The following is an 18,295-nucleotide window of genomic DNA, read 5'->3' as shown; positions in this document are numbered from 1 at the left end:
TCTTTCGGTCGCAATTTTGATAAGCTAAGATTCACTCCCAGTAGGCGGCGGCTTAGCGTGTGCAAAGCTGCTAAAAGCAGCTTGCGAGCGAACAACTCGGAATGAGGGCCATTATTCCATGCTGGTCATAGTATTGGGTTGCCACGTGAGCCGTTGGTCCTCAGTATCAAGTGCCAGTCCTATTGGAACACTGCTTCTTAGCTATAGTTCTGCAGAATCCTTCGTTGTTTGTCCCTGCAAACAGTCCATCGTTCATGTCCCTGTTTTATGTGTTTATGTGAGTGCTGTGTGTGGTTCTTGTGAGAGACTGTTAGTTTCATTCCACTACAGTCTCTCTCTCTCTCTCTCTCTCTCTCAGGCCTCTCTCACCGTGCACATAGTCTCAGCCCTATCAGTTTGTCCTTATACCAATCCCTTGTCTCAGTCTGTCCTTGTCTATCTTTTACACTGCTCCTTTGTGTTGATGTTGTGGTTGCCAGGAGTAACATCCACTGGCCTGGAGCAGTCTTTGTTTGTTTGTCTGTTCTGCTTTCCCTCTCTGCATTCAATTGTTATACACTTCTGTGGTTGCCAGTAGCAACTACTGTGGGTTCAGAGCATTACTTGTCATTTACGTACCAGTTAATTTGTGTCTTATCCAGTCCTGATCCTACTGTGTGTTATACTCCTGCTATTTACCAGTACCTTCCAGTCCAGCTTTATCTAGTCCTTGTCTAGTGTGTGCCCATCTGTCCATCATTAACCCACTCCATGCCTGGTGGGTGTCAACCCCAGCATATTTCCTTGCACTTGCCCAGCCTCCAATAGTTTCCTTGTCAACATTAAGAACTGGGGGCATCTGAGTACTGGATGGACTTAATCCACCTGGGAAAGGCGACTGCTAAAATTGAAGCTTTAGTACGTAGGAGACTTGAGGATTGCTGGGCTTGCGCAACACTCCACCCAGATACATTCCTAGGATCATTTCTATCATCAATCAGTCTTGATATACTCCCCAGATCATAACAAATACAACCGAACCAAGATATGTATAGTTGGTTCCAATTAGCAAGGTCGGTTTTTATAGAAGAAAACAATCTCGGAAAGGTAGCTGCATATAATCCAGAATAAGACTTAGATAGATTCCTAGATATTTAAGCTTATTGGCCTGCCATTTAAATGGGTATGAAGATTGTAGAAGATGAAGGTCCTGAGCTGGTACATGTAGATCCAAGATCTCTGTTTTGTCAGTATTTATGTTATAGTTTGCTAATTGGCTATATGTGTTCATTTCCTCAAATAAGTGCTGCAAGGAAATATGCGGCTCGGTTAGGGTTAAGATAAAGTCGTCGACATACTGTACAGATAGATCCACTGTTATCTTGGCCTCTTTGCTGTGCCTAGGCACACCATGGTTTATTTACATAAACCCTTCATCTATTGTTCTCAACTGCAACACAACAGAGAGAACAATACAGCAGGGGATTAAGTCCGACTGCCCAGTCTCAGTTAATCCTATTAAAGGCCTAGATAAACATGGACCCATCTGTATAACGCGATTTTGTGTTCGTGATTTCCTATTGAAATGCCCAAGATGTTGCGGTTCAGTCTAATTTTTGCTGCCAATGGTTCCATCACCAGGGCAAATAACAGGGGAGAGAGCATGCAGCCCTGACGAGATTTTACACACTTTTATACAAAGAAGCATGCACGGATCTCACTGATCCATGCATGATTGTCCAAACACACCAGCCAAAAGCAGGTCTATTTCAAAGTTCTATTTCTGTACGAATTCCATGCTTTTCCGGCAGTATTTGGCTATTGTCAGCAGGGCCGGTGACAGGGGAGGTCAAAGGGGACAGCAGTATCAGGCACCCAGACTAAGAGGGGCCCCAAGGATATGCCACTTAGTGGCCAGCAGTGATGTAAGCCGTCTTGTCCAAATAGGACAGCGAGCTGTAGGCGTAGTGAAAGGAACCTCTCACAGTGACCGTCCGTCGCGAGTGTGCACCCACTCTTCCAGGTCCAGCTCAGTTATGGGACATGGCAGCTCCTCTGGCCGGGATTCCCATGTCCTGTACCGGTCTCTTCTGGTGGGGTGTGAGAGCTGCATGGTACCTGCTGTGCGGTGTTCGGATCTAGGTCCTGGGTAGTGCAGCGCAGGCTAGTCTTTCCCCATGTTAAGAGTGGCCTATATATAATCTGGGGGGGGGGAGCCCAGAGAGATCACTGTACCGGGCCCCAAGATTTCTGTTGCCAGCCCTGATTGTCAGCAGTGATAGAGAATATGAATCCTTAGTAAATTCCTGTGTTGTATAAGGTATATGTAAAAAATGACTGTGTTTGACCGATGGTCTATTGATTCGTATTTGTGTGGATGGCCATGTATCCCAATACAAATTGGCTCAACATTGCTGAGATTTGTGTTTAGTAAATTTCCGAGTTGCATTTTCGTATGAAAATGCAAACTCGAATCAAACCAGGAGCTTAGTAAATTTCCACCAGAGACAACAGATTCCCGTACAATAAAATCAATTTATTGTTTTAGTGTGTTCTTGGGCGGTTTTGTGGAGGGGCACTTTGATGCTACCAGTTCTCAACAACATCCTACCACAAGTGAGTCTATGGAATGTGAGCCATGCTCGTCCTCCTTCTTTCATCTCTTTGTGATTATACTTGAAATTCTGCACGCGTATTCAGCTAGGATAGATAGATAGATAGATAGATAGATAGATAGATAGATAGATAGATAGGTGGATAGTGATAGAAGGACATGTAAAGTGATAAATAGGAGATACAGCTGTAGCCATGCTTAATCTTGCTAAATCTAGATGCATTTGCACCTTGTTTACCACTACCGTTTTCGCGTCCAATGCGCACGCGTGCCTTAGTCATAAACATGCCACATTCACTTTAAATGGGGCAGCAAAAAATACTCCGCTCAGCACGGCTAGGCGCAGGCACGCTTAGCCGCGCCGAGAGTGCCTGTTTGCCGCAGCTGTAGCCATGATAAGCACGATGCTATATTAATATAACATTTGTTTGTGTCATGTGTGTGAGCAAGTTATATTGTTTTCATTCACGGATACTCAACAGTATGTATTTGAACTGCTTTTAAAAACATGGAACAATACAGAAATATACAAAAAGCCATGTAAGGGTGCATGTTTTAGTTAATATTGTATATTATATAACAGTTATGTTTTCTCCACAATACCATAAAACAATATATAGTTTTAAATTAATAATACTATTTAACTTTATGAACAACTTTTCTCTAACAAGCATCTTTTATTATTAATTTCAGGTCTCAGTAGAATATTATAGCATTTAGGAAAAAATATACAGCTCAGTATTCCAATCTCCGAAGCTAATATAGCAAACACCTCTACAATGACCATATGTTTCCCCTTACTGCTCAGATAGGCTGGGATGGCACAGACCCAAACACTGCAGAGCACCAGCATGCTGAAGGTGATGTATTTGGCCTCATTATAGTTATCAGGTAATGTCCTCACCATGAAAGCCAGACCAAAACTCACAGCCGCCAGGAACCCCATGTACCCCAACATGAAATAAAAGGCAATGACAGAACCTTCATTACACTGAATGATGATCATCCCAGGATAAGAATCTCTGTCAAACCCTTGAGTAGGAGGAGAAACTGACAACCAAAGAGCACTGGTGATAACTTGAACAGATGAGCAGACCAACACTACAGAATTCGGTAATTTAACACCCAGCCATTTTCTCCAGGAACTCCCAGGTCTGCTGGCTTTGAAAGCAATGTAAACCATGACCGTCTTGGCCAGGATAGAAGACACAGCTATAGTGAAAATTATCCCAAAGGATATTTGGCGTAGCATGCAGGTGATGTCCACTGGGCGTCCAATGAACAGATACACACAGAGGACACTCAGCTTGAGGGAGATGAGAAGAATGAGGCTAAGATTTCTATTACTGGCTTTTACTATTGGAGTGTCCCGGAATGAAATAAATATTCCAATTATAAAAACTGTTAAAATAAAATATAGTCCAGACATTGCAGAAAAGACTGTAGCTATTGTGTCCTTCTTGTAAGATAGAAATTCCACTCTTCTGGGAATACACATATCTTTTCTTTCATTGGGCCATTCATCATCAGGACATTTATGGCAATCTTCACTATCTAAAAAATAAAGTAAACAAATAATAGTCAGTGATCGTACACTACTGTTCCATTTGTTCCTTTAATATAATAAATTACATTGATATTTGAGTATGAATGCCAATAGTAACTAATTGTATCAATAAGTGCTGTGAGCATGTAATATCATGAGCCTCACCTAATACTCTTATGTTTACTAGGTTGCCTTGTGACTTACCCCTGCCACCTATCTTGCAGGTCATAATCAGTGGTGCCCCCCCTCTCTGTCTGTTGTTTGTCTGTGACCCCTCCCCCTTTCCAGCACCTGATACATAATTATCTCCAGGAATGACCAAGCAACTACCATTGTTTGTCTGCTTGTGTGCGAGAGGCATTGAATGGGAGCAGTATGTGGAAGGCATGCTGTTCCTTGTAGTGCCAACGGGAGATCCTGGGGGTGGCTCCTGGGTAAGTTAGCTCTCTGGATGTGTTTTAGTAATAGACTTTATCATGAGGCCTACTGTGACAAATTACATGGCCCTATGTGGGCACTGCTATTATCTAGTGTTAGGACTGCTGATATCGGAGAAGCCGTGAAGTGACTCAGCAGCTAAAAATACATTCGCAAACGTGTGACTAATTCTCTTAATTTCTATTACCAGATAGGTTCAGGTATGGTTACAGGTAATTTTTAGTGTGCTGAAGGGAATTTTAGAGGTGGGAATTTGCCCCCCCCCCCCCTCTGTCTGTTGTTTGCACCGACAACTGTGCCAGGCCCAGGTACTGGAAGGGAGCGTGGCCAATGCAGGGAAGTTTGTCCAGCCCCTCACCATAGGAAATTTAAAAAACAGTAGTCTCTGCGTGCGCTGCACTGTGGAGGGCGCTTGAGTAAGGACTGATGGGCGCCGGAAGCATGTGTGATCACTTACTCCTCCCGCACACATCATGCAAGGAGAGAGAGGAGTGACTAGTTCTGCAACTGCCTCTCTCCCCAATGCAGCATACAGCAGCATCTGTGTTGGGCTTGGAGAGAGCCTGCTGCATTACCAGTCACTCATCTCCCTGCCCCAAGTGCCATCACAGACAAAAAGTGGGAATGGGGGGAAAGTGGGGTCCGTTCATGGATAAATAGTAACCACTCACCCCCTTTTGGCACCACCGGTCATGATTTCCTGCTCTGCTGAGTTTCTTGCTTGAGAAGACTGCTCAGCATACAAGATGTGACATACCTCCCAACATGACCCTCTCCAGGAGGGACACAATGCTCTGCTTCTGGACTTTCGAAGACTGGAGCACTAGCAAACACTCCTGGACATGCCCAGCCATCCTCTGAAGCAAGAGGTGGTAACGAGGTGGAATTCAACCCTCTATATGCTTCAGAGGATGGAGTAGCAGCAAAAGGCCATTCAAGCTTTTACATCTGCCTACGATATAGGCAAAGGAGGGGGAATGCACCTGACTCAAGCACAGTGGAGAATGATTTCAACATTGTGCAAGGTTCTGCAACCCTTTGAACTTGCCACACGTGAAGTCAGTAAAGACACTGCCAGCCTGAGTCAGGTCATTCCCCTCATCAGGCTTTTGCAAAAGCAGCTGGAGAGATTGAAGGAGGAGCTAAAACGTAGCGATTCCGCTAGGCATGTGGGACTTGTGGATGGAGCCCTTAATTCGCTTAACCAGGCTTCACGGGTGGCCAATCTGTTGAAATCAGAGCACTACATTTTGGCCACCGTGCTCGATCCTAGGTTTAAAGCCTACGTTGTATCTCTCTTTCCGGCAGACACAAGTCTGTAGAGGTTCAAAGACCTGTTGGTGAGACACTTGTCAAGTCAAGCAGAACGTGACCCGTCAACAGCTCCTCCTTCACATTCTCCCGCAACTGGGGCTGCGAGGAGAAGGCTAAGAATTCCGAGCCCACCCACTGGCGGTGATGCAGGGCAGTCTGGAGCGAGTACTGACATCTGGTCCGGACTGAAGGACCTGCCAACGATTACTGACATGTCGTCTACTGCATATGGGCCCTCATTCCGAGTTTTTCGCTCGCAAGCTGCTTTTAGCAGCTTTGCACATGCTAAGCCACCGCCTACTGGGAGTGAATCTTAGCTTATCAAAATTGCGAATGAAAGATTCGCAATATTGCGAAAAGACTTCTCTGTGCAGTTTCTGAGTAGCTCGAGACTTACTCTTCCAGTGCGATCAGTTCAGTGCTTGTCGTTCCTGGTTTGACGTCACAAACACACCCAGCGTTCGCCCAGACACTCCTCCGTTTCTCCAGCCACTCCCACGTTTTTCCCAGAAACGGTAGCATTTTTTCACACACTCCCATGAAACGGCCAGTTTCCGCCCAGAAACACCCACTTCCTGTCAATCACATTACGATCTCCAGAACAAAGAAAAAACCTCGTAATGCCGTGAGTAAAATTCCTAACTGCATAGCAAATTTACTTGGCACAGTCGCAGTGCGAACATTGCGCGTGCGCAATTAGTGGAAAATCGCTGCGATGCGAAGAAAATTACCGAGCGAACAACTCGGAATGACCACCATGATTCTGCCACCATTGATAGAATAGTGGAGGATTATATGAGTGACAGCATCCAAGTAGGCACGTCAGACAGTCCGTACGTATACTGGCAGGAAAAAGAGGCAATTTGGAGGCCCTTGCAGAAACTGGCTTTATTTTACCTAAGTTGACCCCCTCCAGTGTGTACTCTGAAAGAGTGTTTAGTGCAGCCGGTCACCTTGTCAGTGATCGGCGTACGAGTTTACTTCCACAAAATGTGGAGAAGATGATTTTCATCAAAATTAATTATAATTAATTCCTTCGTGGAGACATTCACCATCAATTGCCTCCAGAAAGTACACAGGGACCTGAGATGGTGGATTCCAGTGGGGACGAATTAATACTCTGTGAGGAGGGGGATGTACACAGTGAAAGGGATAAGGAATCGGAGGATGATGATGCGGTGGACATCTTGCCTCTGTAGAGCCAGTTTGAGCAAGGAGAGATTGATTGCTTCATTTTTTGGTGGGGGCCCAAACAAACCAGTCATTTCAGCCACAGTCGTGTGGCAGACCCTGTCGCTGAAATGATGGGTTTGTTAAAGTGTGCATGTCCTGTTTATACAACATAAGGGTGGGTGGGAGGGCCCAAGGACAATTCCATCTTGCACTCTTTTTTTAAAATTATCTTTGCATCATGTGATGTTTGGGGCCAATTTTTTAAGTGCCATCCTGTCTGACACTGCAGTGCCACTCCTAGATGGGCCAGGTGTTTGTGCCGCCCACTTGGGTCGCTTAGCTTAGTCACCCATGACCTTGGTGAAAATTTTAGGACTAAAAATAATATTGTGAAGTGTGAGGTGTTTAGAATAGACTGGAAATGAATGGAAATTATGGTTATTGAGGTTAATAATACTATAGGATCAAAATTACCCCCAAATTCTTTGATTTAAGCTGTTTTTGAAAAAAAAAAAAAAAAACGGATCCAAAACACACCCGAATCCGACAATTAATTTTCAGGTAGGTTTTGCCAAAAAGCGTCCGAATCCAAAACACAGCTGTGGAACCGAATCCAAAACAAAAACACAAAATCCGAAAAAATTTCCGGTGCACATCTCTATTAAGAATGCACTAAAATCTACATTTATGGTAGACCACTCTTAAGGGTAAGAGTCTATATAATCACATTCTGTGAATTAAATGAAGGTGAAGATTACAGGGTTACACTATTGGATTGTTTCCTTCTTTTGTATGTCATGTTGAAAAATACATTGGACGACCGTTTTTGGCTCAAATTGAAATCGGCAGGGTCCGCTCCCACATACCAGAATAGTCTACGTTTGGTAGACTTTTTTAGTGGTAAGAGTCCAAGAGTAAACACTTATTCTGATAAAAAAGGACAAAATAAAACAAATACAGCTTTTGAACTAGAAAAATACTCAGATGGGATTCTTAAGGTATATAGCACCTGAAGTGCTTGGTGTCTTTGTCTGTTGAAAGGTTCTGGAATGTGATAAGCTGGCCTGAAAAGATAAGTTTTCAGGGAACGTTTAAATGTTTGGAGACTAGGGGAGAGTCTTATTGTGTGTGGTAGGGCATTCCATAGAGTGGGTGCAACCCAAAGTCCTGTAATCTTTCATGGGAGCAAGTAATGAGTGTAGACCGGGTTGGGAGATATTTTGAGATAAGTGAAGATATGTATGTTAATGCAGTTTGGTTAATAGCCTTGTGTCTGAGTAAAAGTATTTTATATTGAATAATGTAGAATACAGATAGCCAATGGAGGTACTGACATAGTGGGTCTGCAGTGGTGAGAGTCTTTTTTTGGAAAGACCAGTAAGAAGACTATTGGAATAATTAATGCGGGAGATAATGAGAGCTTGGATTAGAGTTTTTGCAGTCTCTTGTGTAAGGTATGGTCATATTTTGTTTATGTTTTTTAGATGCATGTAACATGATTTTAAGACAGAACAAAGGACAGTTCTGAGTCAAGTATGACAACTAGGCAGCGAGCTTGTGGGGTAGGATTGATTGTTGAGTTCTCAACATTGATGAAGATATCAGTTTGGTAACTACTATTTGATGGTGGAAATATAATTAACTCTGTTATGGAAATATTAAGTTTGAGGTGACGAGATGACATTCAAGATGAAACGTCAGAAAGGCATTCAGTGACACGGACCAATACAGATGATGACATACATATCTGGGGAGGATAGGTAGATTTGAGTATCATCTGTGTACAGATGATAATTAAATACAAAAGAGCTCATTAGTTTACCAAGAGATGAAGTATAGATTGAGAAAAACAGAGGACCTAAGACTGAGCCTTGCGGTACTCCAACTGATAGAGGTAGCGAAGAGGAGGTGGATTCAGAGAAGCTGACACTGAAGGAGCGATTAGATAGGTAGGATAGGAACCAAGAAAGGGCTGTGTCTTAAGACCTAGGGAATGTAGTGTTTGTATGAGAAGAGAGTGGTTAACCGTGTCAAAAGTAGCAGAGCGATCTAGAAGAATAAGAAGTAAATAATGGCCTTTGGACTTGGCAGTGACCAAATCATTAACTACTTTAGTCAGTGCTGTCTCTTTGTAGTGTTGTGAATGCAAGCCTGACTGAAGTGGGTTCAATAAGTTGTGTGAGTTAAGAAAATGTGCGTTCATTTACTAACAAAATGGCTTGCCGGAAGGAGCTAACAGAGTTTGAAAAGGGGAACATTGTAGTCTGCACAATATCTTGTTTCCAGGGCGATGCTGGACTGGTATACAGAAAATTTGATAGCCCAGATGGACTGGCCAGCTCAGAGTCCAGATCTCAACCCAATTGCGATCCTCTGGGACGCATTGGAGTGACAGGTGCATTCTAGACTGACTCGACCTTCATTGTCACAGTTGGTCACTTTACTTAAGGCAGAATGACAAAACATACTGCCTGCTGTTATCCAGGAACTTGTGGATAGTTTGCCAAGAAAGCTGTCTTCAGTAATCTCTGCACATGGTGGACCTACAAAGTACTGACGTCAATAACATTCCACTGATCTATTTACTGTTAGTGTCAATCACTTTTATCTACATAGTGTATATTGTTTCAATTGTAAAGGTTATGTACTATAGTCATGTTGACATTAAGAATGTGTTAACATGGTCTCACTGAATACATTCAAGATGACTACATGAACAGAATGCTGACATAAACATGTTACAGCTGTTAACCCCTGCATTATCACTGTATTATTGCAATATTCTGTATTGCTGACATAGCACACTGATTAAGGACTCCCAATGTAGCCTAACAGCTACTTTAACATCCGCTGTGCCGCTATAGTGACCACCATCTGAATAGGCTATATATCAACAGGTTATTGTTCCAGGAACCCTTGTGGCCCAAGTGTAAAAAACTCCCCAAAAAACAGAAAGTTCCTGTATTTGTATCAGCACAAACAGAAAAATGCACATTGCCTCTGCAAGCATGTATTTCTCCAAACTGAGAGGTACAGGGAACTACACCATGTGGAAGTTTGCTGTGGAGATGCAGCTGAAGGGCTGTGGGAGATTACAAGTAATCCAGGTAACAATCCATAATCTGATGAAGTGGATAGGGCTATAGAGACCATATGCCTAGCTGTACAGCAGCACATGTTTTCCATAATTCACAAGAAAGTGTAGCACTTGACATGTGGGTAGCCCTGCAAGATACATATGAAGAGAAGGGTCTCATGAAGAGACTAAATCTGAGGAGTACTCTGTATAGTTCCAAGCTGAGTGATGTGCAGAGAGTTTAGCAACGGACATCTGTATGAGTCCAGGTGGATGAAGTGGATATAACGATGGCAATGCTGCACAATTTATTACATGAATATGACTTATTTGTAGTATATAGTATAGAGTTGTTACTTTGTTTACATTACTGTAATGTGTGTAAAAAAAACTACATGAATACTACCTTAATACAAAGTATTAAAGAAAAAAACTGAAGCCCTTTGGGTGACCATAGAAACAGGGAAGAAGTCGATTCTTCGTATTGGTGTGATATATAGGCCACCAGGTCAGGAAGAGGAACTGGGGAGAACATGGCCCAGTCAGTGGGTAAAGGAGGCATAACTTTATTAAAGTATATAAGTGAAATGAGGAAAACAAAAGGTGGAATAATAAGACTAAAGACAGAGACTGGGATTCTTGTTGAGGGAGAGAATGTAGTAGCAGATCATCTTAATAATTCTTTTTGCTCAGTATTCACTACTAAAAAAGAGGGGAAGGGGCCACAGTTAAGTTGCATGGATACTCAGGAAAATGAAACAAGTACATTTAGAGAGGAGAAGGTCCTAACAGGACTCTCAAAGCTGAAAGTGGACAAATCTATGAGGCCAGATGCAATACATCCAAAGATACTAAAATAACTTAAAGAGGTGCTGGAAGCACCATTAACAGAATTATTCAACCAGTCATTAGCTACAGGAGTAATTCAAGAGGACTGGAAAAGAGCTAATGTAGTCTCACTGCACAAAAGTGGAAGCCAGGAAGAGACAAACAACTACAGACCAGTGAGTCTTATATCAGTAATAGGGAAGTTGATGGAAACACTCTTAAAAGAAAGAGTTGTAGATTATCTCAAATCCCGCAATTTACAGGGTCCCAAACAGCATGGATTCACTGGGGGAATATCATGTCAAACAAATCTTATTGACTTTTTTGACTGTGTGACTAAAGTGATGGATAAAGGAGGAGCCATGGATATAGCCTATCTAGACTTTAGTAAGGCTTTTGACACTGTTCCACATCGCAGACTTCTGAATAAACTTGAATTCTTGGGATTAGATACTAAGAATATTGAATGGATAAGATCTTGGTTGCAGGATATAAAACAGAGAGTTGTGGTAATTGGAGTGCATTCACAGCAGGGAAATGTTACCAGTGGAGTACCCCAGGAATCTATACTTGGACCAGTGCTTTTTAATATCTTTATTGGTGACATTGCAAATGGCATTAAAGGGAAAGTATGCCTTCTTGCATATGACACAAAGGTATGCAACAGGGTAGACACACCAGGAGTGGTAAAACAAATGATTGAGGATCTAGGTAAACCACAGGAATTGTCAGGAGTGTGGCAATTACAGTTAATACCAAAAAATGCAATATCATGCACTTGGGTCTCAAAAATAGAAAGGCTAAATACAGTAAACTGTAGTATTAATGACACTATACTGGAAACTACTGAGGTGGAAAGGGATCTAGGAGTCACTATTACAGGTGAATTAAAGGCAGGTATGCAATGTAACAAAGCAATGAGGAAGGCTAGACAGATGCTTGTCTGTATTGGGAGTGGAATCAGCAGCAGAAAGAAGTAATAATGCCTGTATAGGTCATTGGTACAGCCTCATTTAGACTACTCTATTCAATTCTGGGGGCCATATCTTCAAAAGGATATTAATACATTAGAAACTATACTAAGAAGGGCAACTAAAACGATGCATGGCCTACATCACAAAACATACATAGAAAGACTAAAAAATGTCAATATGTACAGTTTGGAGAAGACAAGGGAAGGAGGGGACCTGATAGAAACTTTCAAATATATCAAGGGTTTTAAAAAAGTCCAGGAGGGAAACATTCTTCAAATGAAGAGAAGCAATAGGACTCGAGGACATGCACCGAGACTGGAAGGAGGTAGGTTAAGGGGAAATTTGATGAAAAAATTACTTCACAGAAAGGATAGTGGACAATCGGAATAGCCTCCCATTAGAGGTGGTAGAGGCAAAGTCAGTAGAACAATTTAAACATGGGATAGACATAAGGATATCCTTATGCAGAAATAAGGATCAGATAAGGTTTGAGATAAAAATATGGTAAAAAAAAAGGGGCAGACTAGATGGGCCAAGTGGTTCTTATCTGCTGTCAAATTCTATGTTTCAATGTGCTCTGTAAAATAAAGGTATTTTTGTACAGTACCTTTGGTACTGGTCTTGCCTGTGGATTCAGGGACTCCTGCAGGAAACTGGGGTATCATGCTGTAGCTATAACCACTGCCTTTCTCAAGGCATTGACTGGCACTCATCAAGAAACATGTAACATAAAGCTGTATCCTGTATCTCAGACATGCAGGGGGACGTCCAGCACAGGGCTAGTCTGCCCCGCATGTCTGGCTCTGCCCCCCCCCCCCCCCCCCCGCATGGGTGCAAAAGCATTGCACAATGACAATGCTTTAGCACCCTCCGAGTAGCTCCCTGCCAGCGCAGCTCGTGTGGCTATCCCCCATGTCCTGGGTCACAGCGGCTGAGTGTGATGTCACGCAGCTGCCTTAGATCACCACTGCAATGGTCCAGACAAGCCTGCATTGTCCGTACCGCTCCCCGCCAACGGCATTTAATGACGTTGGCATGCCCCTTCCCGCCCCGTGACTGCCTTTTCCTATCTATCAGGCAGATGCGATTGCAGCCCTGAGATGCTTTTAGCATCTCACTGGGCTCCGGGGTGCCCGCTGCGCGCACACTCCGCTAAGGGCTTCAGACTGCGATCACTGCCGCTGCACTATTCCATGTCATATTAATTACACTGAAGCCTTGAATCTCACTCACAGTTTCACGTACACATCTATTGTACAAACACCTTTCACACCCAGTATAATTTATTAGAGCAATGTGCAGTATACTGTATATACAGCAGTGTTTACATACTTTGGAGAATGATTAAATACATTTGTTGAATTTTTCTATTAAGAGAAATCAATATATCATCCAAATTAATTGAGTCTGAGCTATTTTTATCACTTTTGCCAAACTTGTGAAGTATACAATTGTAAACCAAGCCATAAAATTGTATCTGAAACACATTAGACACAGGATTTCAGGCAAGTAAAATATTTGTAATATACAATAAGATACCTGTTGCATTGGATATCTCCCCTTCTGAACACGGAATACAGTCATAGCAGCATATTGGATATCCTTCTCTAAGTGATTTTCTGGATCCTGGCAGACAGATTGCAGAACACAAACCATGTGGCATCTGGGAAATATGTTAAAGGATCATTAAATCATTGCCAACCTATTCTCCAAGGATATGTTCATTTTATTTGTATTTTTCAATCTTTTTATACTGTTATCGTCACAAAAGGCATTTTGTGATTAAACATGTATTATATAGAGAAGTTGATCCTTACCACTGACCCATTTCATTTAACTGCTATGCTCTGAAGATTCAGATAAGTACTTTAAAATCACTGATAAGTTAGATGCCCATCTAGCTAAAGCTGTTTGTACCCTTTTGATGCCTTAATGTTATGGTGCACAATCAATGCCCACTTGTCTTCAAGAACATAAATCAGTGGTTCCCAAACGTTTTTGAATCACAGTGCCTTAGATTATCAGAATTGGTTTCACGGTAGGCCAACAGTTTCTTATTGAGAAATTTAGAAAGAAATATTAAATTAAGTAAATTGTGTTTATATGTCATCCTTAGGTTCAATTGTGTGGTGAGGGACAAGATTTGTTTCTATTTGTCCACATAGTTTATGAATGGCAGCCACCAGCACTGGTTTTACCTAATAAATTGACCGTAAAAAATTTGGATTAGTCCCAGACCACCAATCCAAGGCACTCCTGCTAGAGCCCCAAGGCAGCCCAGGGTGCCACTGCACATAGTTTGAGAACCAATGACATATATAATAAAATCCACAGCTGATAAAAAGTGTCATAATTGTCTCATGTAATAAGTTAGTATAAATTGTAACCCCTCGCACCAGTGCCAGTTATGTAATTTCCAGAGAGTTCAGCATAACACACATCTAGGGGCACATGTAATAAGGTCTGAGTTTGCTGGAGGTGCCGGTTTCTGGATAATCTCAGCATTTTGTTTCAAAGCGGCAACCATTTACAAGGCATGGTTTTGCCTTTTAAATGATTGCCGATTAAAAAATAAAAAAAAAACATCTAAAATTGTCCATTATCCCACACCCCTGGCATACTTGGGCCCTATTACATGTGAGCCATACAGTCTCCAAACACCTGCTATTTCAAATACTTATTCATCACAAACCACCTCATGTGCAAACACAGACCTTCCTGAAAATCAACCAGTAATAATGTCATAGCATTGGGGGTGATTCAGATCTGATCGTAGATGTGCTAAATTTAGCACATCTATGATAAGGTTCTCTGACATGCAGGGGGAGGCCCAGCATAGGGCTAGTCTGCCCCGCATGTCAGGCCCTACCTCCCCCGCAAGGGTGCAAAAGCATCACACAAGTGCGATGCTTTCACACCCAGCGAGTAGCTCCCTGCCTGCGCAGCCTAGCTGTGCTGGCAGGCAGCTATCCGCCATGTCCCAGGTCACAGCAGCTGCAAATGATGTCACACAGCCACCGCGGCCACCCACGCAACTGTCTGGACACGCCTTCGTTGTCCGGACCGCGACCCACCAACGGCGTTCTAATGCCATTGTCACACCCCCTCCCATCCCGCGACTTCCTCTGCCTGTCAATTAGACAGAGGCAATCGCAGCCCAGAAATGCTTTTAGCATCTCACTGGGCTCCCAAGGTGTGCATGTGCAATGTGCCCACTGCGCGAGCGCACTCCACAAAGGGCTTCAGACTGCGTTCGCTGCTGCTGCAGCGATACAGTCTGAGTTACGCCCATTATCCACAACCAAAAATATATCACAGGATAGAAGTAAGGAAGGAGGCACACATGGATGCATAGGCCACATGCAGAAGATATAAAAGTATAATAGTAAAGATGAAAGGGGAATAAAAGGATAAAAGTATATTCAACTAAAAATGTGTGATAAAATTATGTCATCACATTATGTGTTTGCATGCCAGAACTTATATGTGTGGCATCTTTATACCACAGAGTTTAACTGAAAAAAGAAAATCCACAATATGGGCACCCAACAACACTGCCCCTGCTTACCCTAAAAAATACAAGATAATGACACTAGCCATCAATAAAGTGCAAAAACACAATTTTAGGCAAGTCCACCACACACATTCACAGAGGCCAACACAGTGCTGAAACTAGTATTTTCGGCACCAGAGGCAAGGCTGCAATGTGTCTAGTCCCATGCCAGGCATGGTGGTGGTGGAGGAGGAGCAGCTGGCTGGAGGAGATGGACAGAGGTCTTGGCACCCCCTCAAATCCAATACCTAGGGCATGTGCCCCTTTAGGACGCCTTTCACCCCAGGTCTGGATGCGGGCCTGGCCAACACAGTGATGTGCACAGCACACACCTCAGACACTGTCTAGTTGACAGAATAATAACTGAAGAACCAAGCATGGACTTTGGGAGACAGAAGTACTGAAGTCTTAAGAAAAAGAGAAAGTGAGGAGAGAACATGAAGATACAGGTATAATAAAAACAGAAAAAAATACTCAGAGGGGTAGAAAAAGAACAAGACAGAGGAGTGGTGAAAAGAGAGAGGATACAAGATAGAATCAGAGTAGAAGGAGAGAAACAAAAAGATCAGAATGGAAAATAAATGTATATATATATATACATACATACATACATACATACATATATACACACACATATATATACACACACACACACACACACACATATATAAGCATGTTAAACGTATAAAGAGAAATAGACAAAATAGACAGGGAGTGAAAATGGGAATATACAGTATACACAGTGGATATCTTACATAGACTAAAAATGGTTTAACATGTCTGATCAAGGCAGAGCCATAGCTAGACATTTTGGTGCCCTGTGCCAGAAAGAGTATTGGTAAAAAAATAAGGATAAAACTTTGCGCTCAGCTTTAGCTAGTAACATCTAATTTGAGAACATTTAATTTGAGAACATTTATCTAATTTGAGAACATTTATCCAAGGTATCATTTCATTGTTTCAAGAAATTATCATTATTGGAGGTGAATGATGGTTTCTTAACCACTTACTGACAATTTATTTTGCTGAAAACTGCTCCGAAATTGTCTGTTTTTTTTTATGAGTGAATTAGGTGAAGAACATGACTTTAACCCTATCCCAAATGATTTTAGTTAAAAAAAAAAAAAGAAAAAAATATATTTTTAAAATATTTTTCCCCCAAACATCGAAACATCAATCGGGCACATTGCGACCGTCAGAACATCGGGAACATCGCGACTATCGCGGCTTTCATTTTGAAAGCCGGGACAGCCTGCAGGTATACAGGGGAGGTCTGGGGGTGGCTTGGGAGGGTTCATTTACTCTCCCCAGTGGCTGCCATTGTCTGCAGCCGCTGGAGGGGGGGGGGGTCCTGCCGTGCTGACCGATCAGCAATGATCGGCAGCACGGCAGACACATGGGGAGAGTGCAGGGAGGCAGAGGGACCTTCCGGTCCCTCGGACAGCAGCAGCGGAGGGAAGTTTCTCTTCCCTGCCGCTGCTAACACTCTCTATCTGACTGGTCGCATCCTGTGCGACCAGGTCAGATAGAGCACTTGCAGGTATGGTCGCATCTGATATGACCATGCCAGGCAAGTGGTTAATTAACCTGAGTCCCCTAGGGATCATTTTGTGTTCCAAATATCTGCTTAGAGTGGTACTTTCCCACCAATGTTTAATCTCTGAAATCTCTAATTTTTCTAGTTCCAAATAAAGTTTACTGAAATTATCTTCTGATGCCTCTGCTTCTTCAAAATACACTTTCTTACTATTTGGCATAAACATCTCCAAATGTTTGGATTTGCCATCCTTACTAAGGCCCATTTATGGATGTTAACTTGAATTCTTTTGTGATTACTAGTTACTAATTGTACCAGCTGCAGTGTTTTTATGAGGTCTAAAAATTATGGATAAAAAAAAAAAAGATAAAACTCTGCGCTCAGCTTCAGCTAGTAACTTGTGATGCCACTCGGAGTAAAGGTATATCTAAAAAATACCCCAATAAAGATGTAGAAAGAACAATTTAACTCTAGCGCAACAATAATCACAATATAGTATTATTTTCTAAAATTAATTTGAGTTTATTGCACAATTTATTGTATATAAATTACAGGACAGATATTTTCCTATTATTGAGATACGGGAAGCACAAGAGATGCCAACCGATATGTAAATACTGGTTGGCGGAAGTGGGCAACCGTAGCCAAGAAGTTGGGACCAGCAAGACATGCGAGACGCCAACCAACATGCATATGGTGGTTGGCAGAAGAACGTCATTGTGGACCGGATGTCAAGGTCCGAACCAGAAGTGGGTACCCTTTTACAGGTACGGACACCACAAGTTTAAAAAGGAGATCCAGGACAAAGGAGGAATACTCCAGTTATCCTGAGGAAGCCCCTTATAGGGGTGAAATGTGTTGTACCACTCTTTTTTCTGAACTTTATCTTCGCGCACCACCCCCCACATGGTAATTAAACATCACGCATAAAACAGAGATTATAGCTCTCGTGAGTCTCAATTTCAGTATATCTATACAACAAAGGTGGTTAGTATTGACTAAACAATTGGATTTACTTTGTTTCTGATTGAGGCTAGTAATAGATACATTTGTTACCATCAATTAGTGTGACTCAGGGGGTAATCCCAGAAGCTACATGTTGGTAGACTGTAACGATCTTTGGATGTATCAAAACCATAGAATGGATGGAACACAGTATATATAGGCAATAAGTTCGAATACAATAGGAATAATTGAATTCCTAATAAACTATAGAGTAGGAGATACCCAGCGCATTATATATATAGTTTTAATCATATATAT

At 42.3% G+C, this 18,295-nt stretch overlaps 1 protein-coding gene across 1 annotated transcript in view; it reads right to left on the bottom strand.

Annotated features, from left to right (window-relative positions):
- Window positions 1-3,077: 3,077 nt before the first annotated feature.
- The window catches only part of LOC135015403 (vomeronasal type-2 receptor 26-like), a 76,402-nt gene continuing 61,184 nt past the window's right edge, over window positions 3,078-18,295 (bottom strand). The window contains exons 3-4 of the mRNA XM_063952801.1: window positions 13,482-13,605; window positions 3,078-4,147 (exon numbers count right to left, since the gene is read on the bottom strand). Coding sequence (XP_063808871.1) covers window positions 3,240-4,147; window positions 13,482-13,605 — 1,032 coding nt within the window. The 3' untranslated portion in view covers window positions 3,078-3,239. The remainder of the gene's footprint in view (window positions 4,148-13,481; window positions 13,606-18,295) is intronic.

The sequence above is a fragment of the Pseudophryne corroboree genome, chromosome 1 (assembly GCF_028390025.1).
Source record: "Pseudophryne corroboree isolate aPseCor3 chromosome 1, aPseCor3.hap2, whole genome shotgun sequence".
Taxonomy (NCBI): domain Eukaryota; kingdom Metazoa; phylum Chordata; class Amphibia; order Anura; family Myobatrachidae; genus Pseudophryne; species Pseudophryne corroboree.
This window is presented reverse-complemented; position numbering and strand designations above follow the sequence as displayed.